This window comes from Equus quagga, chromosome 6 (assembly GCF_021613505.1).
Source record: "Equus quagga isolate Etosha38 chromosome 6, UCLA_HA_Equagga_1.0, whole genome shotgun sequence".
NCBI lineage: Eukaryota > Metazoa > Chordata > Mammalia > Perissodactyla > Equidae > Equus > Equus quagga.
Window position 1 is genome coordinate 77,564,743 of NC_060272.1, and position 24,391 is coordinate 77,589,133.

General features: G+C 38.8%; 1 protein-coding gene across 1 annotated transcript in view; it reads left to right on the forward strand.

Moving 5' to 3' along the window:
• MIPEP (mitochondrial intermediate peptidase) overlaps nt 1–24,391 on the forward strand; it is a 190,195-nt gene that overhangs the window by 71,039 nt on the left and 94,765 nt on the right. The window contains exons 12-14 of the mRNA XM_046664650.1: nt 699–776; nt 2,346–2,550; nt 3,967–4,076. Of these exons, the coding sequence (XP_046520606.1) occupies nt 699–776; nt 2,346–2,550; nt 3,967–4,076 (393 nt within the window). The remainder of the gene's footprint in view (nt 1–698; nt 777–2,345; nt 2,551–3,966; nt 4,077–24,391) is intronic.

The window sequence follows — 24,391 nt, forward strand, 5'->3', positions numbered from 1 at the left end:
GCCTTGAACAGTTGTTAGCACCGAGTAGGTTCTTAGTAGATGTTTGTTCAATTAATGAATATATGCTTGCAAGAAGTTTTGAAGCATAAAATTGAGGTTCTCTTTGGCAGAATCTTCAAGTTGTGAAAAGACAAAGGGGGCAAGAGGGAGACTAGTGGTTGAGCTCTCTCCTGTAAGCTGTGCCTCTTCTACAGGCCCGACGGGGAAACGGGAATGAACAATGATATTGCTGCTCCTCAGCTGGAGCCAGAAGCTCCCTTTTGTTGTTTCTGTATTTGAGGGTTATAATTTGTATGGGCATATATCATTACATTCTAAGATTTGAAGGAGAAACCAGTTTGTTTCTAAAGTTGTCAAGCCAGCACTTATTCCCGATTCTTTTGGGTGGTTTGCGGCGGTCTGAAGAGCCGTGTTTGGGAGAGGCGTTGCTGAGACTGGCAGTCAGATGAAGGGCCGGGACGGGGAGGGTCTCCTCTCCTGGACGGAGTTTCCAGTTTAAAATCATCTGAGAGATGGAGCAAAGCAGGTTGAGGAAAAAGTGGAGTCTATCTTGAGATAATATGGAATGTAAGAAGTAATAAAATGTTTATATTTGTAGCTGTGGATGTTTTATATACAAATTCTTGTGTTAGGGATATTTTTCACTTTTGGAGTTTCTGATAGCCTCATTCACCACTAAATTTAAATTTTTTTTCTAGGCTGTCGTTCATGAATCTGAAGGATTGCTGGGGTACGTTTACTGTGATTTTTTTCAGCGAGCAGACAAACCACATCAGGTGAAGCTTTATTTACAAACTTGTCTCTCTAGAAGTGATAGCAGTCAATTTGTATTAATGTGAACTTTCTATGTCATTTTTGTAGTTCTCTTATATTTAAAAGGCATTAATGATAGTTACTAAGTATGTAAATTTGAAGTTAGGATGCAATTGAAAGATAATAAAGGTTATGAAAATAGTTAGGTCAATCTGTATCTGTCACTTTCATCTGGTCCTGATAATAATGGTGGTAGCTGACATTTTATGAGCCCCTCTTAAGGGCCAGCCCTCTATATACATCACATCTTTGAATGTTCACCTCAGCCTTTTGAGTAGGCACTAACATTATGAGGAAACTGAGGCCAGGGAGGTTAAGTTACTTACCCAGATTGCACAGCCAGAAGTGCTAGGATATGAAGCCAAACATTCTGACTAGAGCCCCAGCTCATAGCTACTTTCCATACTTGGCGGTGGGCCTAGTTTAGCATTACAGGAGGTAGGTCCATATGGAAGCCTCATCAACCACCAGTTTGCTCCTCGTGTGGAATACATGAGGGTCTTTTCCTTTAGCTGTGTACCAGGTTTGCCAGTCAGTCAGCTTCAGCAGTTTCGGGTAATTTGATGGGAAATGCCAAGGGTTCAGGTTTTAAGTTATAACAGAAATAATGGTACCTCCTATTTGAAAAGTCATTCACAATTTCCAAAGCATCTTAATAGATGTGAGCTTAAAAAATCTGTGCAACTGATCTGGGATTTGACAAGGTGGAGATGAGGCTCATAGAGGCAAACCAGCTTCCAGGAGGGTTTGGCCAGTAGGTGTTGAAGGTGGTGCCAGAGTCTAGGGCGTTGGACTCCAAGTTCTGTGTTCTTCGTCTTTGCTTGAATGGCTGGTGGAGAGTCCAGGTTTGTGATTGGGAGCCCTGGCTCCTAGTGCTCAGCCCGGGTTCAGATCCAAGGTGCAGCAATCCAAGTTGTGTGTCCTCAGACACATGACTTAATATTTCCAAGACTCAGTTTCAATTTTCTCATGTGAAAAATAAGATACCTGCCTCATAGGGTTATTGTGAAGAATTAGTAATAATATCTGTGTGAATCTCAGCCTGTTACAGAGGTTACTCCAGATTCCTTGCTTTATGATGGTCTAGAGTTCATCACTTCCAAGAGGTGAAGGTAATAGGTGTGGAAAGTGTCTCCTAGTTGTTTGCCTGACACGTAGAAGCAGTTCAGTAAATATGAGTGTCCTTCCCTCCAGTAGCTCGATGTCTGCCCCTTCCCGCTTGCTTGTGAACATCTTGAGGGCGTGGATCTAAGCTTTTTGATGATGTGTTTCCAGCATCTGTTATAGCATCAGCTCAATACATATTTTTGAAATGAATGTGCGAGTTCATCCAGCTCAATGTATTATTGGTGTTTTAAAAAAAGTAAAATTTTAGCACAATAAAGTATTGGAAAATATGTCTATAACTAAATAGAAGAAGAATGGAAATTTGAACTCACACATTTAGGTATAATTTTATATTCACTAAGGTTATTTTATCTTTTAGATTATGTAATACTTTCTTCTCATATTGTGTTTTCTGATTCTTAAAGGATTGCCACTTTACAATCCGTGGAGGCAGATTAAAGGAAGATGGAGACTATCAACTCCCAGTTGTAGTTCTTATGCTCAATCTTCCTCATTCCTCAAGGAATTTACCAACTTTATTAACTCCTGGAATGATGGAAAATCTTTTCCATGAAATGGGACATGCCATGCATTCTATGCTGGGACGTACCCGTTATCAACACGTCACCGGTAAGCCACGCAGAGGAGACTTTTATCTAATACAGTCCTTTAAAAACATATATTTTGTTTTAAATTAGAAAAAAGCCTTTTTCTTTTTCTTTTTTTTTTTGGTGAGGAAGATTGTCGCTGAGCTAACATCTCTGCCAATCTTCCTCTACTTTGTATGTGGGTCACCACCACAGCATGGCTTGATGAGCGGTGTGTAGGTCCGCACTTGGGATCCAAACCTACAAACCCCAGGCCACGAAAGCAGAGCACGTGACCTTAACCACTACACCACTGGGCTGGCCCCAAAGAAAGCTTTTTATTTAGAAAATTTGATCATTTAATAATGTCCTGTGGTCATTTATTGCAGATTGCTTATCTTGTCCTGCCATTGTTTTGCAACCTGATCCTCTACATTTTTTTCCTTTCTTGCTAACAGTTCTCACTGAGAAATAAGTCTCAGTTGTCTGTCTTTTGAGTTTGTACCATTTTACATTTTATCATGTTTTATATGGGATTTAAGTTTGTGGCCATATGTGTGGGTGAATAAATATGCATCTCCTAGATACCTAGCACAGCGTTAGTGAGTGAGTAAGTAAATGAATGTTGTCTCTTTTTATCCAAAATCAGTTAGAAAACCTACTAAGGCATGTTGAAAAAATAAGCTACTTTTTATTTTTCTTATACTTTCCCCGGTATAAAATTATAGTTTTTCATGCTGAGCTGTGGCCATATTTGATACTATTGTAGACTTTCCTCTTAGTTGTCACGTCTACGTCTTAAGCTCACTATTGTATATGGTCAGCTTTAGACCACCCAGTAAATTGGCATTTAGTATTTGTTAACTAACTTTATATGCACAGTATTTTGGGGGAGGAGGAGATGTTTGAGAAGACTGTAGGTGAGTGGGACAGAATCATAAAATGTTACCAAAGAGTTCTTACAGGATTTGTTGCTTTAAATAATTTTGAGTTTAAAATATTGCTTTTCTGCATTGAGGATTGACTTTGTTACCAGAAGCAATCAGTGGATAAAATAAAGTACTTTTCAAACAAATGAAGGATAAGCACGTTTGGTGGTAGAATTCAGTGAGTTAAACACGAGTGCCATATTACTGATAAGAATGTTTCAGTGTGTGGTCCGTGCGTGGCCCCGCACAGCTGAGGGCAGTCTGTTTGCAGGGTGTGAGCTGTCGCTCTACAAGGGCTTTTATCCAGCTGTGCAAATAGTTTGTTTTTCTTTTGCTATATAGGAAAATATATAGGATTATAATAAACTGTTCTGAAAACATGTGCAATAATTTTATAGAAGTAAAATATTGATTTAATGAATTAGAACTTATCATAGTTCATTAGAAGTACAAATAAAAGTTTTAAAAGAGTACATAAAAAGTAAGATAAATATGTTGATGCCAGCTTTTTTCTTTTTCCTTCATTTCAGGGACCAGGTGCCCCACTGACTTTGCTGAGGTTCCTTCTATTCTGATGGAGTACTTTGCAAATGATTATCGAGTGGTTAACCAGTTTGCCAGGCATTATCAAACCGGCCAGGTAGGGAAAGCTCATAGTGTAGTACCATCCTTTGAGTGGTGGTGTTGGCCTTTGTGACCTGCTGGATGGTGTAGAACTTAGTCCTTCTTCAGAACTCCGTCACCCTCTTTCAGAGCCAGAATCCTTCTACTGTTTTTTTTCTGATTCCCTTTCTTTGTTTACCAGTCTGTAGCATCATAGTCATAGCATATAGTCATGTGTTAACAAATAGCTGCCTTTCGTTATATACCAAGTAATATGCCGTTTAGTCCTCACAGCCATCCCTGAGGAAAGCACTCTGTTCCTCTTTCCCACATGAAGAGACGAGCTTCCAGTAGCACAGGTCTTCATGCCTGCCTCACTTCAGAAATCCTTAGCTCTTTCTTCTTTCCTTTATGCTTCTGAATATTTGCTCTCTTGGTCTGAATTTATATGTTCTTTCATAAAACTGAACTATATTGCCATGTTTTCCCAATATGCTTAGCGTCTGTATCATGCTAAGTCTGAAAATTCCTAATTTGGGGCTCAGGTTTAAAGAATGTGTTATAATTTTAAAGACTTTTAAATTCTGTAAAGTCGTGTTAAAGTGAGAGACACCTGACAGTGAGTTAGCTGTGAGCTGGCTGTCAGCATCATGCAGTTTGCGGTCCACATGTACTTTGGAAAACATACTCTCCCCTTCTCTCAGAACTTTGATGATATAATACGACACTAGGTAGTGTTTTCCCCCTTAGGCTGCATCTACTGAGTGCAGATGTAAAACCATATTCACTTTTGAATCCTCAGCACTTAGAATTGTGCCTAGTACATAAAAAGCACTAAAATGAAGCAATGAATAGAATGAAAAAAAGAAGGACCAAAACCACCTTGATTTGTGACTCTTTTTCTGATTATGTCTCCAGATACATACTGTGATTTGGTCTTTTTTTTTGCTTGATTTTATCTATTACTGCCAACTGTAGAATAATGGATGAGTTTCTGGATAGCTCATCTGAGTTAGTCTTCGTCATAATTTAATTCAGTTATTAAGATGACAAAATAGACATATTTGAGGTCCAACTAGCTACCTGTCTATTAACCTGCAAAGAATTGCTCTGGGAATTATGTAGACTCAGCCCAATAACATAGAAGCACATAACCCATCAAATAATAACGTCATCCATCCATGGCTCCACATTTGGGGTTTGGGAATGATTAGGAAGACCTGATGAAATTCCTTCTTTTGTAACCGCTCCCCTGCCCATCCTCAGCGGCAGAAGAACGTGAGGCACGTTGGAGCAGAACCACAGCACAGTGCTCTGTGGGACCTTAAAGGAGAGACCGCTGGCTGTGCCCGGGTGTTGGGTGAGGCTTTCATACAGGAAGTGCTGGAGGAACTAGGTCTTGAAAAAATATGGCTTGCAGTTTGCCAGTCAGCTCTCAGGAGCCCTCATCTATCTCATTAAAATATTTTTATTGAGGACTCACTAAGAACATATGTAGGTCCTGCAGTTAGGAAATAGTTACTGAGTTTATATTATATTTTATACAGTGCTGAGGCGCTGTTCTCAGCATTCCGGAAACAGCCAAGAATAAATGAGGCAACATTCCAGGGCTCGTGGCTTTAAATTCAGGAGAACCAGGGTGGCGCTAAAGCCAGAAAGAAGAGCCCATACCGAGGCGTGGAGAAGCTGAGACAATGGCAAGAACAGGTAGAGGAAGGGAGGGAGAGACAAAGAGACACTGGAAGTTTCTTGTTTCTAGAATTTGCCACCAGTCTCTGCACTCCTCTTGCCCATGGACACCTTTTAATCCCAGCTCATTTTCTAGATCATCTTTTGTGACTGTAGTGATTTTTCTGGGCGTTGTTTATACTGGGCTTTGCCATCACAGTTCCTCTTGGAGTTGGGTCTAGTCTGTGTGGCCGCTGGCTCTCATACAACTCTGCCCCAACCCATGTTCTCATTTGCCTTTGGCAGACAGCTTCCCTGGATTCCGCCTTTGAACTTGTGGCCTTGCTCAGCCCTTTGTGCCACTTAAGGAAGCCCCGGAACAAGGTGGTGGCGGTGGGGGGCTGGGAGAAGCAGAATTGAAGATCTGCTGGAGACTTAATTGGAAGGACTTGAGGCTAGTTAGATAACAGGAGAATGGAGTGGGGAACAGTCAAAGATGGAGGTTCCATGAGAGGATTCGGAAGAGGGCCAAGTTTGACGAGGTCAGACACAGTTCTTTTTTTGATATATTGATGAATATCGTTGTTTATGAGGCCGTTAGTAGTTAAAGTCGGAAATTCAGAATCAAATAGATGTTGCAGATGTGCGGGAATAATTGGCATAGAGATGGCGGTTGAAGAATAGGGAGACTAGAAATTGCCCAGGAGAGAAAAGCAGGAGGCATCACCAGGAAAGGACTGTCTAGGGAGCTTTGATTCTTAAGAGATCTGAACACAAGCTGCGAGTGGGCCGCACACAGGGAAGGAGGACTGCAAGAGAGCCTTGTGAGCCTGGCAGAGTCATGGTTACAACAGAAAGTGAAATTCACCACACATACTAAGGTCGGTTTTTAAAATATTATCATCTGTTTACACAACCATCAGAAGAGCAAAGAAGGGCTAGAGCCACTGTTTGGAGGGTGGTGTGTTTTCCCAAAAAAGGACAATTCCTATTTTATTACTAAATTCTTCAGTAAGAAGAACCAGTTTTGAACAAGATAGTTTCAAGAAAACAATATTAAGTCCAAATATATACTTTAAACTAGATGAGATAGGAAGAAAGCAATAAACTGCTTTGAATTAATTCAAGGTTCAGACTCAGAAGACATGTCCAATGGACTAAAGGGTTTGCAGACACAATTTCTACAGAATTTAAAATAATTTCGTGATTCCATGGAGAATGGAAAGAGTGCCAGAAGGCAAGAGACGTGTAAATGCTTTGAGTTTCACAAAGGGCTTGCCTCTTCTTGTTACTAATTAAGACACCACATGGCTTGATGTTTTCATTTTAAGGACAGGTCTAGCCTCCAGGACAAGGAGTTAATTCCCTAAAATCTAAGTCTTTGTAAATAAATAACATTAAAGCCCATAAGAAGAATAACAGGGTTGCATTTTCATGCTTATTTCCTATCCTGCTGTATATCAGGAAAGGATTTTTTTACCATTGTATGCCGTATTCCAGAGAGCTCTCAGAGTAAGGATAATTATATGGTGACTGACTAAGCCTACCGGTATCTTATCTGCACTTGAGCATAGCACAGCCAATGAATTCCTTGTGGTAGAGGAATTACAAGTATGCTTATCAGATTTGCAGGTGCCGTTCAGCTGTCAGATAACATACCAGAGGTGCTTATTTGAGATTCAAAACTGTCTTGACAAGCTACATCAAAGCTGAAGTGGAATTTATTGTAAATTAATCTTAAAATCAATAGCACGAGTATAGAAGGAGTACATGCTTGGTAGCAGTTCATATGAAAAAATCCCAGATTTTTAGACATAATAAACTTAACATGAACCAACCGTCTGCTGGACTTTCCCTGTAAATCTCATTCAGTCTTAGGCTGCATTAGGGGCCTGTGGTGTCTAGGAAACTAAAAGGTATTGTCTCTCTTCTCAGTGTTATTGGTTCAGGCCTCCAGCCTACCCTTTCCTGTTGTTCCCAATGAGCACAAAATTATCTGTAGGAGGCCCTACTTCTAGAAGCATGATCCTTGTCCTCCCTTAAACATTGCAAGGTGCAGTTTACTTTTAGTTGTGGTAAAATACACATACCATCAAGTTTCCTATCTTAACCATGCCTTCAGTGGACCATTCAGTGCTGTTAGTATTAAGTACTTTCTCATTGTTGTGCTCCCACCGCCACCGTCTATCCACAGAACTCTTCATCTTGCAAAACTGAAACTATGTACCCGTTTAAGCGGTAACTCATTTCCCCTCCCCACGACCCCTGGCAACCACCATTCTGTCTCTATGTCACCATTTCTGTCTCTATGCATTTGACCGCTCTAGGTGCCTAATACAACTGGAATCATACAGTATTTGTCCTTCTGTGACTGGCTTATTTCACTTAACATAATGTCTTCAAGGTTCATCCATGTAGTAGCATGTGTCAGAATTTACTTCGTTTCTAAGGCTGAATATATTCCATTGTGTGGATATACCACATTTTGTTTATCTATTCATCCGTTGATGGGCACTTGGATTACTTCCACCTTTTGACCATCTCCAGTACTGCTTCTGTGAATATGAACACGGGCGTAGAAATATCTGTTGGAGACCCTGCTTTCAGTTCTTTTGATGTGGGATTGCGGGATCATATAGTAATTCTATTTTTAATTTTTTGAGGAACCACCGTACTATTTTCCACAGCAGCTGCATCATTTCAGCTCCCACCAGCAGTGCTCAAGGTTCCAGTTTCTCCACATCCTTGCCAATACTTGTTATTTTCTGATTTTTTTGATAGTAGCCATCCTAAGGAGTGTGAGGTAGTATCCTATTGTGGTTTGATTTGCATTTACATAATGACTAGTAATCTTGAGCATCTCTTTATATGCATATTGACCATTTGTGTGTCGTCTTTAGAGAAATGTCAATTCGAATCCTGTGCCCAGTTTTCAATTGGATTGTTTGTTTTTTGGTTGTTGAGTTGTAGAAGTTCTTTATACAGTCTCATTATTAATCTCTTATCACATAGATGAGTTCACATATTTTTTCTTCTGTGGGTTCCCTTTTTACTCTGTTGATTGTGTCCTTTGGTGCACAGGAGTTTTTAATGTGAATGTGTCTAATTTATCTACTTTTTTGTTGTTGTTGCCTGTGCTTTTGATATATCTGAAGAAATATCTGAGAAATCATCATCAAATCCAATGTCATGAAGCTTTTCTCCTGTGTTTTCTTCTAAGAACTTTATAGTTTTCAGTCTTACATTTGGGTCTTTGATTCATTTTTAGTTACTTTTAATGGATGGTGCAATTTTTTTTTTCATATTTTAAAAATTCTGAAAATGGAATCTCTCAATCTCTCGTTAGCTCTCTATGTCTGATGGTGTAGTGTGTCCTGCTCCTCATTTGTTAGAAAATCACAGGTGCCTTTTTTTTTTTTTTTTGCTGAGGAAGATTAGCCCTGTGCAAACATCTGTGCCAGTCTTCCTCTACTTTATATGTGGATCGCCACCACAACGTGGCTGACAAGTGGTATAGGTCTGTGTCCAGGATCTGAACCCATGAACCTGGGCTGCGGAAGTGGAGCACACTGAACTTAACCACTATGCCAGGGGGCTAAGCACTATGCCAGAGGGCTGGCCTCCGACAGGTGCTTTCTTTTTCTTTTTACAATTATTGAGTTCTTAGATTCACGGAAATAAGATAGTTTTAGCCACTACACCAAAGTTGAAAATACTAAGCACTTCTGTCATGCAGTCTGAAAGCCTGACCCTTGACCCCTATCCCTGAACACCCTGTAGGAAAGCTAGGCTGTCCCTGACACTCAGGTTATTCAGAATACCCAGAGTTTTCTCTTCTTTCTCTCACTACCTGTAGATATTTACTCCTAAAAGGGGCAGGATCTTTTTGTCTCTGCCCTAGATTTTTGATCTGTTCACAAGTTTTAGGTGGATTTCTAAAAATGAGCACATCTCATACTTCTACTTTGCATCTCTAAAGTTCTCAGCTTGCTCAGATTGAATTTTCCCCAGGCCTCTGTAGCTATATATAACTGAATTGAATTAGCCAAGCTCCTGAGTAGACCTGGTGCTTGATTACCCACCTAAAAGAAAAAATTGTTTCTTCTACATTCCACACTTCAAACACCAAATGTGTGAGTGTTTTCCCCACACCAACCAAATTCTCCAGTGCTTGACAGACACCAACTGAGTGTCCTCCAGTTTAACTCCATTCTAATTGCTAATTCAATTACTAATTGCTTGGAGTTTGCACAGACCCTACGGTTAAGAGCTCAGTCCCACAAGACTTGCCCTCCTTCAGAGGCCAGTTGAAAGTCCAAGTTGTCGCCTGTGCTTCTGTATAAAGTGGAGGGTCCCTCGACTCCCTCCTCACGTTCCGTAATTTGCAAGAATAGCTCACAGAATCCAGGAAAACAGTTTACTCACTAGATTACAAGTTTATTATAAAGAGTGCAACTCAGGAAGAAGCACAGAGCTTCCCCGCCCTCTCCAGCTGCACCACCCTCCCAGCGCCTCCGTGTGTTTGCCAGCCTAGAGGCTCTCCAGACCCCTTAGTTTTGGGTTTTTATGGAGGCTGCATTATGTAGGGACGTGGGCATGATTGCTTAAGTTATTGTCCATTGATGAGTCAGTCAGTCTCCAGCCCCCTCCCATCCCCACCCTCTCATCATATGGTTTGTTCCTTTGGCAGCCAGCGCCCATCCTCCAGGAGCCACCTCATTAGTATAATCTCTGCTGGGGTCGAAAGGGACTTATTATGAATAACAAAATGTGCTTCTCTCACTCCTGCCACTCAGGAAATTACAAAGGTTTTACAAGCTCTGTGCCAGGAACCCAGAGATGAAGACCAAATATGTACGTATTATATCACAATATCGTACCACCCTATTTCCCTTCAGTAGTGTCAGCCTCTGTCTTCTTTTGTCCCCACTTCCTCAGTTTCCAACCAATGACCTCCAGCCCCCCTCCTCCCACACGCACTGGCAATGTCCCCACCTTTTCCCACAGTAGATACCCTTTGCCCTCAGCATGTTGCTTGGAGCAGCGCTGCCAGCCCCAGTGCGTTTCCATATGTACAAAGTGTTTTGTGGGACGCCGTGTTTTACAGTGACATCGTGAACTAGAAAGCGTTCTGAGAAGAGGCTGCTGCATTAGTGTAAATTGGAAACGGCTTCATAGTGTGGGAATGGTGTAAGAAAATAGGTTTTTAGAGTAGAAGAAAGAAGCTTCAGTCTTTCATGTAATATTTGAAGGATATCATGTAAAGGAACAGAGTGCATTTGTTCTATGTCATTGCAGAAAAAAACAATATTACTAGGAACTGTTGGGGGAATTATAATAAAGCTGATTTCAGTTCAGTAGTTTCTTCTCATAAATGATCAGAAAGGAGCTACTTCTAAAAGTAATAAAATTATTTAATATTTAATGTTGCAAAATAATATTTGTAGAATAAACAGCTGTGAAACCACCACCCAACTTAAAAAGTAAAGTGTTTCTGTAAGCGCCTCTCCAGAGCTAAGGACTGTCCTGAATTCTTATTAGTTTGTGGCTTAAAAATAGATTTTACCACATGGTTTATTTATTCCTCAGAAATAGAATGTTTAGTTTTGTTTTTGTGTAGTGTTTAGTTTTTGTTTTCTTTTCACAAAATGTTATTATACTGTTGATAATCTTCTGTGATTTGCTTTCTGCAGGTATTATATGCCTAAGATTCATCAGCGTTGCATGTAGGGGCAGTATATTTACTTTCAATTCAGCATGAAATTCCATAATTTCTGTACTCATTCTTCTGTCATTGGGCACATGGATTCTTCCAGGTTTTTACTAGTTTCCATGATTCTGCTATGAACATTTTTATACTTTTGTCCTTATATTCATGTGCAATGTTGGAGTTTCTGGGTAATTGCTGGTGTAAGGTATGCACGTCTTCAAGTTTATGAGATAATGCCAAGTTGTTTTCTTTTAATTGAGATGTAATTGATGTATAACATTGTATTCATTTTAGGTGTGCGACTTAATGATTTGATACATGTATACATTGCAAAATGATTACTACAATAAGTTTAGTTAACATCAGTCACCACACTTAGTTACAATTTTTTTCTTGTGATATGAACTTTAATACTCTCTTAGCAACTTTCAAATATACAGTATAGTATTGTTAACTGTAGTCACCATGCTGTACATTGCAGCCCCCGGACTTGTTTATCTTATAACTAGAAGCTTGTACCTTTTGACCCCCTTCATTCATTTCAGCCACCCTGCACCTCCAACCTCTGGCAACCACCAATCTGTTCTCTATATCTACGAGTTTGTTTTTGTTTTGTTTTGTTCTTTTCTTAAGATTCCACATATAAATGAGATCATACAGTATTTTCTCTGACTTATTTCGCATGCCAAATTGTTTTTCAACATGTTTGTGCTGATTTGTACTCCTCTTAGCAGTGGTTTCCATTGCACCACGTCCTCATCAACGTTTGTCCTTGTCAGGAGTTCTGGTGTGGCCAGCTTTGTGGTTATGAGGGGGGAGGCTGTTGTGACCCTAATGCAGCAGCGTTCCCGGAGAACTTCTAAGGTCGAACATCTTTTTATGTTTTTATTGTGTGTTTTTGTTTTCTCTTCTGTCAAATGCCTGTTTGTCTTATGCTCATTTTCCTTTTCGGCATTTGCCTTTTTCTTACTGATTTCTCAGGTCTCTTGATATGTTGGAATAGTAACCCTTTGTTAGGCAAATGTCTTCTCTCGGTTTGTGGCTTGTCTTTTCACTTACTTTATAGTATCTTTTGATGGATTTAATTCCTTCATCTTAATATTGTTGAATTTAGCAGTCTTTTTTATAGTTAATGCTTTTTATGTCTTATTTTAATAACTTTTGTTTCCCTAGAAGTTATATTCTTCTGTTTTTCTTCTAAAATTTTTAATGTTTTTCCTTTATCTTTAGATCTTTGATCAAGTTGGAAATTCTCTTTGTATTTAGTGTAAGGTGGAAATCCAGTTTCCTGTCTTCTCTGAGTGACCAATGGTCCAGCACCATTTCTTCTCTCTCCAGGGGTCTGTCCTATACCAAGTACCCGTATACATACAACAGTCTGTTCATGGAATTTCTCTTTTATTCCATTGTTTAGGGTGGTCTGTCTTGGTACGAATGCCATGCTTTCTATTAAGTCTTGATATCTGATAGGATAAGTCTCCTTTTATTTGTTCTTCAAAAATTTCTTGTCTATTCTTGGGCCATTGTATTCTTTTGTATACATTTTAGAATCAACTTATCTATTTTCTTGAAAAACTCTGATGAGAGTTTGATTGGGATCACATTAAATCTGTGCATCAATTTGGGGAGAATTTCTCTCTCTTAATAATAAATCATCCAATCCATGAATATGACATATCTCACCATTTGTTAGGTCTTTTAAAAAGTCCTCTAATAAAACGTTAAAGTTTTCTTCCCAAGAGTCTTGCTTAACTTTTCTTAGACTTAGTCCTAGATGCCCTACCTTTTTGGTAATATGTAGATGTATATTTAAAAAAATTGTATTTGCTAATTGTTGCTGGTGTTTAAAAGTGCAATTTATCCTTTTATGGACATAGATCTTATTTTCTGCAACCTTGTTAAAGTGACTTATTAATTCTAATAACTACAGAATTTGTAAAGTTTTTCAATCGGACTTCTATTGTAGATAATGACAGTTTTATTTTTCCCTTCCTATTTGTATGATTTGTATGTCTTTTATTTCTTTTTCTTGCTCTGCTCGACTTACTAGAACCTCCAGTACAATGTTGAATAGAAGGTGTGATATGGCCATTATTTGCCTTTATCCTGATTTTTAAAGGAACTGTTTATAGTGTTTTACCGTAAGAAAGATATTTGTTATAGGTTTGGTGGACATATCAGGAAGAGGAAATTCTTTCCTATTTTGAGTCTGCCAAGTTTTTTAGAAACATCATTAATGGGTATTACATTTTATCAGATTTTTTTCTGCATCTTTTCAAATAATTGGGTTGTTCTTTTTCTTTAATCTCTTAATATAATGAATGTTGATGTTAAATGTCAAGCCACCATTCCAGGGTTAAATGACCTTGGTCCTAACTTACTATTTTTTTAATACAACGCTGGCTTCAGTTTGCTAATATTTGGTATATAGAGGATTTTTGCATCTGTACTTGTAAGAGGTATTGGCTTGTGATTTTTCTTTGTCCTCTTGTTCTTTGCTGGTATTGACATTAAGTGTGTACCGTTTCATAAAATGAGTTCTTGAATGCTCCTTCTTTTCCTTACAAGCACTTTTCTAAAATTGTAATAATCTGTTCTTTGAAACTTTGTCAGAATTCATCTATAAAACCGTTCAGGTCTATTATTTTCTCTGTGGGAAGATTTTTTAAATGACTAATTCCTTAATAGTCATAGGAATTTTCAGGCCTTCTTTTCCTCTTAAGTAAGCTTTGCTAAGTTGTCATTTTCTAGAAATTTATCTATTTAATCCAAGTTTTCAGGTTTATTGGCATAAAGTTATTTATAGCATTCTTTTATCCTTCAAATCCTACTAAATCTGTAGTTATGTCCTTTTCATTCCTAATATTGTTCTTTCATTTTTTTCTATTAATTTTGGCAGAAATTTCTCTATATGATTAGTATTTTCAAGGAACTAATGCTAATTCTTTTTCCCTCTTTATTTTGTTTGTTTTAGTTCATTAGTTTCTGTTTTTATTATTATGCTTTCCTTCCTCCTTCTTTGTTTTTTCCCCCCAAATTCTTAAGGTAATTTCTTAGCTAATTAATTTCAGTCTTATCCATCATATGCATTTAAATTTTAATGTTATAATTTTACTTTGTGTGATTCAGTGCTTTAGCTACATGCTACAATTTTAATTCAAAATATTTCTAATGTTGCTAATTTCCATTATAATTTCCTGTTTGGCCAACAAGTTATTAGAAGTGTAGTTTAAAAATTTTAAACCTTTGTGGGGGAGTTATTTATCTTTTTGTAATTGACATCTAATTGATTAGTCTAACCAGTATTGATTCTTTGCAGGTTGTTGATATTTATTTTATGTCTTAGTGTGTCATCAGCGTTTTGGAAATGTTCTATTTGTGCTTGAGTACATTGTATATTTTGTAATTGTTGGGTCTGGGGTTTCATACAAGTCTGTTAAGTCAACCTTATAATTGTATTGTTTAGATTTTTGATATATTACTAATTTTTTTGACCTAGCAAAAATTGAGACGTGAAAGTCTTCCTCTAAGATGATGAATGTGTAATTTTTTCCCCTTAGTTCTATCCAATTTTTAAAATTATTAAGACTTTATTTATTTAGAGCAGTTTTATGGTCATGGCAAAATTGAGGGGAAGATAGAGAGATTTCCTATATAACCCCTGCCCCACACATGGAGAGCCTTCCGCATTATCAACATCCCCCACCAGAGTGGAACATTTGTTATGACTGATGAACCTGCACTGACCTGTCAGTATCACCCAAAGTTCGTAGTTTACGTGAGGGTTCACTCTTGCTGCTGTACACACTGTGAGTTTGCACAAATGTGTAATGACGTGTGTCCTTCATTGTGGTATCATACCAAGTGTTTTTATTGCCATAAAAATTGTCCCATCCATTTTTGTTCTGTGTATTTTGAGAGAATGCATAAATGTATAGAGTTGTTATATCTTCCTGATGAACTATTCCTTTCTTCCTCATGTATTATCCTCTTAATCTTCATAATGCTTCTTGTCTTTAAAGTCTGTTTTTTCTGATAATCTTGCAATCTTAGCCATATTGCTAATCACCAAATATAGTCAATTGATTTTTGAGAGAACCTACATTTTTTGTGTAATTTTGTCCATTAGCCACTGCACCAAAATGTTTGTTGCTCTAGTTATCTTTCTCACAAAATATTTATCAAATAGTAAATAACAGAAATTAACATTTGCAATTTTATATATTTTTTTGCTTATTTAATTCTGTCTAGCAGTGTATGAAGTAGGTACATAGTTATCTAGACTTTATGGAAACTGAGGCTCAGACAGGTAATAATTTGCCAGGGGTCACACAGTAGTAACATGGGTCTTAGTGGACCTATTAGTTTCACATCAGAATTTCCTTAAAGTTCTGTCAGAATTGCTCAAATCAATATTATGGCATTGTGAATGTTTCCTTTTTCCAGTGTTTCCTGGTTAAAAGTCCCTTAACATGGTAGCAAATGCCTTATACTTCTTACACATTATGGCTCATGAAAGAGCAGACCCATTTCCATTGTAAGTGTTATTTTTAGAACAGTAAAATTCCAGTGCTTTCATTTTAGGACTGTTCTGTGCTGCATCATTAGAAGATTTAGCTTGTTGCCTTAGTTTGTGAAAGTCAGCCCAAGGCTAAAATTGCTTAAGATCTATTTCCAAGGAGACATACTGACTTGTAATAAATCTTGTCATTCTTTTTCAGGAGATATGAATAAGGATTGAAGGTAAAAATTATAGTGCAACTAGAACTAGATTAGTTTTGGCAGATTTAAGCTGTTTTGAAACTTTCCTTATTTTCAGCTTTGGTGCTTCTCAATTATGTCTAGACAAGAGTGTTGAACTGGGAGGCAGAGCCGGCCCTGACCCCGGCCCCAGCACCACGCGCAGGGGACCTCAGATCAGTCACTGAACTTGTCTGAGTCTTCTCTGCTCTTTTGTATAAAAGAAAAATTAAGAATTAATACCTCCAAAATTATCTCAAAAATTCTTATCTGTCAAACTTAATAATGTATGCAAACTGTGAACATGGTGTTATTAGAATTTTTTAAAGAAAAAATGGCAAATAGACTTCACCACACATTAAAATGTCTAAACATTTGTTGAACCCTGTAGAACTGGAAGCCATGTGACTTCTGTTCCCTGGGGCCATTGGTGAGTTTGTGATAATAGATGTAAGCATTTCTAAAGGTTCTTTCATCTTGGATCATCTTAGTTTGTTAGAAAACCCCACTAACACATATTGATTATGTGCCATTTGGATTTCTAGCTAATAGCAAAACAGGCTGGTTGAGACAGGCTGAATCCGGTTGTTTTCCCGTTATAGACGTGCGCAGAGATTGAGTGCTGGGGTGGTGTGGGATCAAGCTGCGAGACTGAAGCTGCTGACTGGACAGCTTTGGTGCTTGGCTTTCTGCCTCTGTAGGCTGTTCTTGTTTTGGATGACCATGTCTCAACAAGTTTATAGCATCAAATCCAGCATGTTCCCGGGGGATATTGATGGTAGGAGTTCTCTGTTGCAGGAGTTGAATCATTACCATAACAGGGATTTGTACCAGAAAATGTCTTAACTTTCAGTATTTATGCAGCTTCTACCATAATAAATTTTCTAAGTGGTGATAAATAAAACAAGATATTTCATCACAGTGACTTGGCTCTGTAAGAATTTGATGCCAAACTTTTAACATAATGTTATTTAAATTAGACTTGTGAGATTGTGAAGTGATAGAAAATGTCTGGGAAATTTATGAGGTTACGTGCTTATAAGTTAAGTTTATGGGGAAACATTTAGAGAATTCAAGTAATGCCAGGTTTGCTAAAGCACTTGCATTTTTGATGATATTTCTAAAATCTTCCAAAAATGTGCTTTCTTAATATAATAGAAAAGCTATCATTATTTTAATATTTTTGTTCTTGTGTATGGTCAGCAAATTCTGCCACTTATATTTATGCCAAGAACACAGTGAAGAGCTTGCTCCCTTTGGAGGGCAGCGTGCATAGGCTCTGGACAGCTGACGGTGAGCGCCCACATGAAGCTCTCGAGACAGTTGTTACTAGGGCGACAAGGGAAGGTGTTGTCCTTCCTTCTTGATGCTTTCAAGAAGGAAGAGGGGTATCTATTGTTAGAGACGGCAGTCCTGACCCGAGGCTGTCAGGCCCTCTGGCATGTGTGCTCACCCTCCTGTGACAGCGTTTAGAGAGACAGATGTGTTCAATGCAGGGACTTGAATTTTTTCCAATTAGTTAATACTTTTCACAATTTGGTTGAATAACTGTTACCTCATTGAATCTTCCTACTAATTTTTTTGCGGCAGTGTTTTTATCTTCATTTTACAAATGAGGACACAGGATAGAGAGAGACTTGCCTGCTGTCACCAAGCAAACGAGGAGTGCTAGGAAATGTGCAGTCTGCCTTGCACGCGGTGCTGCCTTCTTACGGATGGTTCTTTTGCTTGTAAAGTTAGGATAATTTCGTTTTGCTCACCTTTGTTTTTCAAGTCATTGTGATTATTATGTTTTTCTAAGTCAGAGCATCTTAAAATTTAACATGCGTAGAATCACCTGGGGGTCTGGTTAAAATGTGGGGTCTAGTCAGCGGGTGTGGAGCAGCCTGGGAATTTGTATTTCCAACCAGCTCCCAGATCATGCTGATGCTGCTGGGCTCTACTTGCTTTAGGCTTCATATAGTTGGGCAATTATTGGTCTTATAATTCATATTTTAATTCTAAGCAGGAAACCAGACTTTACTTTCTTGACAGAAAAATTGAGTTTATAGTCTTTCATCTCCTCTTTTTAACCATAATTCTGTTCCGGCATTTAAAAAAAAATGAAGGGGTTTGTGCTGGGCGTGGGCTCTAGCGTAGCCGTGCGGCCTGGGTGCACAGGAGGTGGGGGGCTCCCACTCCGAGGGGCTTTAGAGTGGCCTTTCACAGCACAATGGCTGACTGCACCTCAGAGAGTCTGGTTGGGCTCCGGAAATTTAAATTTAAGCCACCAGATGCATCAGTGGACATAGGATGGATAAATTAACTAAATACTGGAACTAGGAACTGCCGTTCTCCACACAGCGAGCATTGGGGGTGGGGCCGTGTAGCCTACTGCTGCTCCGAGACCTAAGTCGGATCTTGGGAGTTTATGGGATCTGGGGCATGTACTGTTAGACAGGCTGCACTGTTGGACGTTGTTGCAGTCATACAAAGCCAGATCTCAACTCTTCAGAGACAAACAGCATTTTTGTTTTTAAATAGAGACCAAAGATAATTACGGAAAAATTCATATTGAATTGTTAAACTAGGTCACTGTAGCTAATTACTGGCGTTTTATGTTCCAATTGTAGAAACCACAATTTTACCATTTTCCTCTTTATCAGTGGGGAGAAAAAACCCACAACGTCTTTCTACATTTTATAGCTAGGGTGAATCTTTGAAATAGAAATACTACCACTATAATAGTACAAGAGGCATAATTAATTGTTAGAGTGATTGCCTTTGACACACTTTAAATAATTGCTGTCTTCTAAATTCCTCCCTTGCTTTATCTGTACCTCTTTTGTGGTGGTTGGGGCATTTTTCCTTGCATTATTAATTTCAGCATACATTCTTTTTCTCGTTCCTGGTAGCAGGATCAAGAAGGATTCATTGTGTCACCCAGCTGCTTAGTAGGGTGCCTTGCACACAGTGGGGTGCTTTGCAAAGATGAGCGGGACGGGTCTCCCTGACGAACCCGACCTCATCTTACTGCTCTGTCTTCTTCCACCAGCAGGGCCGCCCCTCAGTACACACTGAGTCAGCCAGCATCAAAGCAGGCCTGCTCCAGCCCCTTGGGCTTCTGCAGAGACGGCAGCTCTTCCATGCATTTTTATGAAAGGAGCTCAGCCAAGGGCGGAATTATCTAAAATATAAGTTCATTCAGTAAATATTATTTTGAAATACATTTGGATTAATGTTCTCAAACCTTGTTCAAAATGGTCTGCGCTTGTTAAGGGATACAGATTGTTTCAGAAAACCATTTCTGTCCTAAGAGAGTCTGTAAGGGTTGCAGATTGCTACGCTTTGTTGAGGGTTTGTAACTAGATGTAGTATTGCATTTAAGAGAAAGGGCTCCGTGAAATCAATATTGATACTAGGAGATACCCGGAAAAGAGCCAAGTGGAAATCTTCCTCTTTTCACTGTGGAAAAAGAATTTTGCAGGAGAGAAACGGGTTTGGGCTGGTATTATTTGGCATTTTTAGCGTGGCCTCGTTGTCGGAGGCTGGCTGTGTCTTCTGTCTGTGGCTTGGTGGAGAACAGCAGGTGGTTTGGAACAGAGAAGTCAGAAGGAGCTTCGGGACAAACTAATGCAGTGAGCAGACTAAAGAAACCGTCGCTCTGCCTTGCTGCCCACCTGTCCCCTGGCTGTGACGAAAATCACATGAGTGTGTTCTCCTTCATTAGCCCCAGCAGCTTGTGTCAGGTAGGAATGGCCACTCCGACCAGGGCACTGAAGTGGTGGGGCTGAGGAAGCGGCCGAGGCGGCCTGAGGTGAGTCCCAGAGAAGCTGGGGAGGCTGCTGGCCCTGGAGAGCAGAGTGCCCAGGCGGGAGCTGAAGAGCTGGAAAGGAGCCTTTGAAAGACAGTGGAGACTTTTGGGATTGGAAAGGAGTTTAAAAGATTAGCAAGAGTGATACAACTGTATTTGGACATTTATTTCTTTAAGAAGTTTTCTTTTATTAGTGAAAGTTTACATTTAGTTTCTTTCACAAATTATTTTCCAACTAGTGTCGTATATATTAAATCACCTGGTAATATAAAGATATATTATGGAGTGGAAACATATTCTGTGCTCAAATAATTGAGTGGAAATGAGTGTAGAAGTTAAATAGGTTTCTATACTTAAGGAAGCTAGGACTACTCATAACTCTCAATGCTCATGTGAATTGAGAATCCTTAGAAAGGGAATTTACTTTGTGGGAATCTTGTGGACAAATCTGACCTGCTTTTATTGCTGTATCTTCTACCACAAGACAGGGCCTCCACTGAGGAAACAGGCATGGGAGTCGGCCAGCATCAAGTAACTTCAGACCCAGTTGGATTCCACAGATACAAAATAAAGATGTATAGGAAGAGTCTCTCATACTTACTTAGCTACTTAATCTTTTTTTCTGAGGAAGATTAGCCCTGAGCTAACATCTGCTGTCACTCCTCCTCTTTTCTTTTCTTTTCTTCGCTGAGGAAGATTGGCCCTGAGCTAACATCCATGCCCATCTTCTTCTGTTTTATGTGTGGGATGCCTGCCACAGCATGGCTTGATGAGTGGTGCATAGGTCCACGCCTGGGATCTGAACTGGTGAACATCAGGCTGCTGAAGCAGAGCACGCAGACTTAACAGTTGCTGCACCAGGCTGGCCCCACTACTTGACCCATTTTTAATGATACTCCTATAAGCCTCTTAAGGAAGAGATTTACCAAATGCTGTTTGTGGAACACTTTGAGTGAAAAGATTTGTTATTTTTGTCTGTTTTGTCTTAAGTGAAAAATTCTCTCTGTATCTCAGGCAAAGATATATGCCATGTAGACATTCATAGTTCTCTATCTAAAACTTCAAGATTAGATGTTTTTGAATTGAGAATTTTCTGGATTTTAGAAAAGTAAAATGGTTTATATTTTGTATATTTTCATTTAAAAAAATAAATGGGTTCTGGTAGAGTACTGTGTAGTCAAAGGAATTCATATTTCTACATGTTCACAAAGTGGGATAAATACTTTGCAAACCTCACATTTGTTCAGGTCAGTTTTGCCTTTACATGTGTTTGTGTAGAATTTGTGAAAAACTTTCAGTCTTCAGAGCTTTCTGGATTATGGAATTCCAGATAAAGGATCTGGACCTGTACTCATAGCACTTAGGATGAGGCATCATTGAGTTTCCATCTCTGACTAGAGCTAAGTGTATGGCCCACCTGTGTAAGTTGAATGAAACTGTAAGACACATGTTTATGTGCTTAACCTCAATTTATTTTCCCACCTTCGTGTCCCCTATCTCTAACTTCATCTATTTATTATATACTAATTACATGTTAAATACATGTACTTAACGTTAATATTGACTGAAATTTTTATTACCACTACTAATGCTTTGTTGTGAGGAACTTGTTCGAATATTAATAGAACACATTTTGCAAAGGGTTACTTTTACCATCAAGTGGCAGTATACCTTAATTGCAATATTAAACTGTGAGGAGTACCTAAATAAATTGAAAATGCACAACTACATCATACATTACAAACTTCCCCGTGTGAAGCAGGGATCAGAATTGTGATTCTTATCAGGGCAGGAGATGGTGTTTTGTCTTTTTTCTTCCCATGGTGCCTAGAATGGTGCCTTGTACTAAGAATTTGTTGAATGAATGGATGAATAATTGGTTGGTGCTTTTAGCACATACTGAGATGATGCATTTGTGTATTTTATTGGTTCATTTTCTTTGGAAGAAGAGGAATGTGAGTTATATGCATATCCAGCTCTAATTCACTGTTTGCCAACTACCTTCTGTTGTTTAAATATAAGGTGCAGAGCTCACACATGAATGTAAATGAGTAAAGATCACCTATGTAAACGGCATTGTAACTAGCAGTGTGATCTTTTTGGTCAGCCCAAAGGAGATAGTGCTTAAACCCTCGTCCTTTTATTCCTGAAGCCTATAGGAACTGAAATACTGAAAAATGTCTTTTTTTCCCCCAGTGGTAATTTTTTAAAAAGTACCAACGTCTCCTAGAATATAAGTTCCTTGAGAACGGGGATTTCTATCTATTTTGTTCACTGATGTATCAACTGTGCCTGCTGCATAATGGGCAGTCAGTGAATATTTGTTGAGTGAACTGTCTTTTGGCTTAAACCCACTAACTGGTGTTCATAGATGCCTGCTTGACAGTATTAAAATAAACTGTCTTATCACACGTGCTGATGCATTGCAAGTTTCTTCCGAATAACCCTTAATGATGTCTGATTCCTGACTTAACCGAGTAGTTCACCCTTTACAAAGCTTTTCTGCCTTTTTTTTCCCTTTGGAAGCTGAAAGCCCAAATGGTGCTGCTGATGAGTCTGAACTGTTGGGCATGTGGAAAGCTGGAAAGATTGCTGCTTCCAAGCTAACTACAGGAAAAGGATAGATAAAATTCTAACTTTTCTTGAGATCACAAGAAAGTTGAGGTCACAGGACCATCAAGTCATCTGAGTCCAAGGAGGCGCAGACTGGCTCACCTCTGGCAAAGCATGTGCACAAGGGCTGGCTGCCATGCAAGGGGGTGAGGAGAAATCAGATAACACTTTAACAAATTACTGGAGACCAGTGTGGGCTTTTCCTGTCAGTCTGGAATAGCGGAGGGACCTGACATACAGGGCGGAATTTGCATTCACTTGTCGGCTCTTTTCTGTCGGCCTTCACAGGTGCTCATGGGAACTAATGGACGTGGGGTGGGCGACCACACAGGGCCTACCTCAGTGTGGCAGGCCTCCAGGCACAAAGCTCTGCCTCCCTGCTCAAAGAAAGAAATAGAATCAGACTCAGGGACTTTAAAATAACCAATAACTAAAATAACTTTAAAATAACTATCAGACAGGGGTTTAAATAGCTCTGTTAAAGGATATCATGGAAAAGGTGGACAACATGTATGAACAGTTGGGGAGGAGAGATGGAAACTATGGAAATCACTCAGATGGAAATGCAAGAAGCAATGCCATGGTATCATATATGAAGAGTTCCTTTGAGGGCCTCGTTAGTACACCTTAGGGCTCAGGAAAGAAGCAGTGAACTCTGAACTTAAAGATAGGTCAATAGAAATTATCCAAACTGAAATACAAAGGGGGAAAAAGAGTGGTGGGCAGGGACAAAAGGAGCATCAAGAACGTTCGGCCAACATCAAACAGCATAGCATATGTTCAGTTGGAGTTCCACAAAGGAGAAGAGAGAGATAACAAGGCATAAAAAATATTTGAAGGGATAATGGCTGAGAATTTGCCAAAAATGATGAAAATCAAGCCAGAGATTGAAGAAACTTAGAGAACCCCAAGCAAGATGAATAACAAAACACTCACTTAGATACATTGTAGTCAAACTACAGAAACCAAAGATAAAGAGAACACCTTGCAGGCAGCCAGAGAACAAAAGAGATAGAGGAACAGAGATAGAAATTACAGCAGACTTATCAGACGATGAAAGTTTGAACCATCAAGATCCACAGCATGAGGTACATTTGGTTAAAATATCATTAGAAAGGGAAGATTTTCTGATTAGTACCAATCTTTTCTAAATATGAACTGGACCTGCAGATGAAGAGCTGGCTTACTGTTTGATAATCAATTCTACTTAAAGTGAAAGAAAAGTATTTTCAATATGTGAGTTAATGACAAAGTTTTATGGTAAATATTGAAATATGGAAGATAAACTAATAACACTTTAGAAAATTTCATTGTTCTTCTAAATGTAATCCCCGTGTATCCTCTTCTAAAGCTGGGTCATTTGAGGAGGCACCTGTGTTCCATTAAGCATATTCGGTTATTTTATAATTGAATAGAAATATAAACAGGAGACTCTGAAAGTACATTTCCTTATTAAGAACTTGAGTATTAGATGCTACAGAGAGAGAATTGTTTACCTATAATTCCTGTCTCCTAAGGGTTTATAAGTCTAAACCAGACCATATTTACAGCATATGTAATAAAACGGTAAAATGTAAATAAAATTTGTCACAGTCAATGATTATTATATTATGTAGGACAGTTGTAAGAGTAAATAATATTAGCTACCACTTATTCAGCGTCTACTCTGTGTTAGACCTGACAAAATAAGTTTTTTGAATACAGTATCTTGTTTAATTCTTATCTAATTCTGCAAAAAGATAATAGTGACATTTTGCAAATGAGGAAAATGTGGCTTAGAGAAGTTCAGTAAATTCCCCGACATGACGCTACTACACTGGTTAAGTGG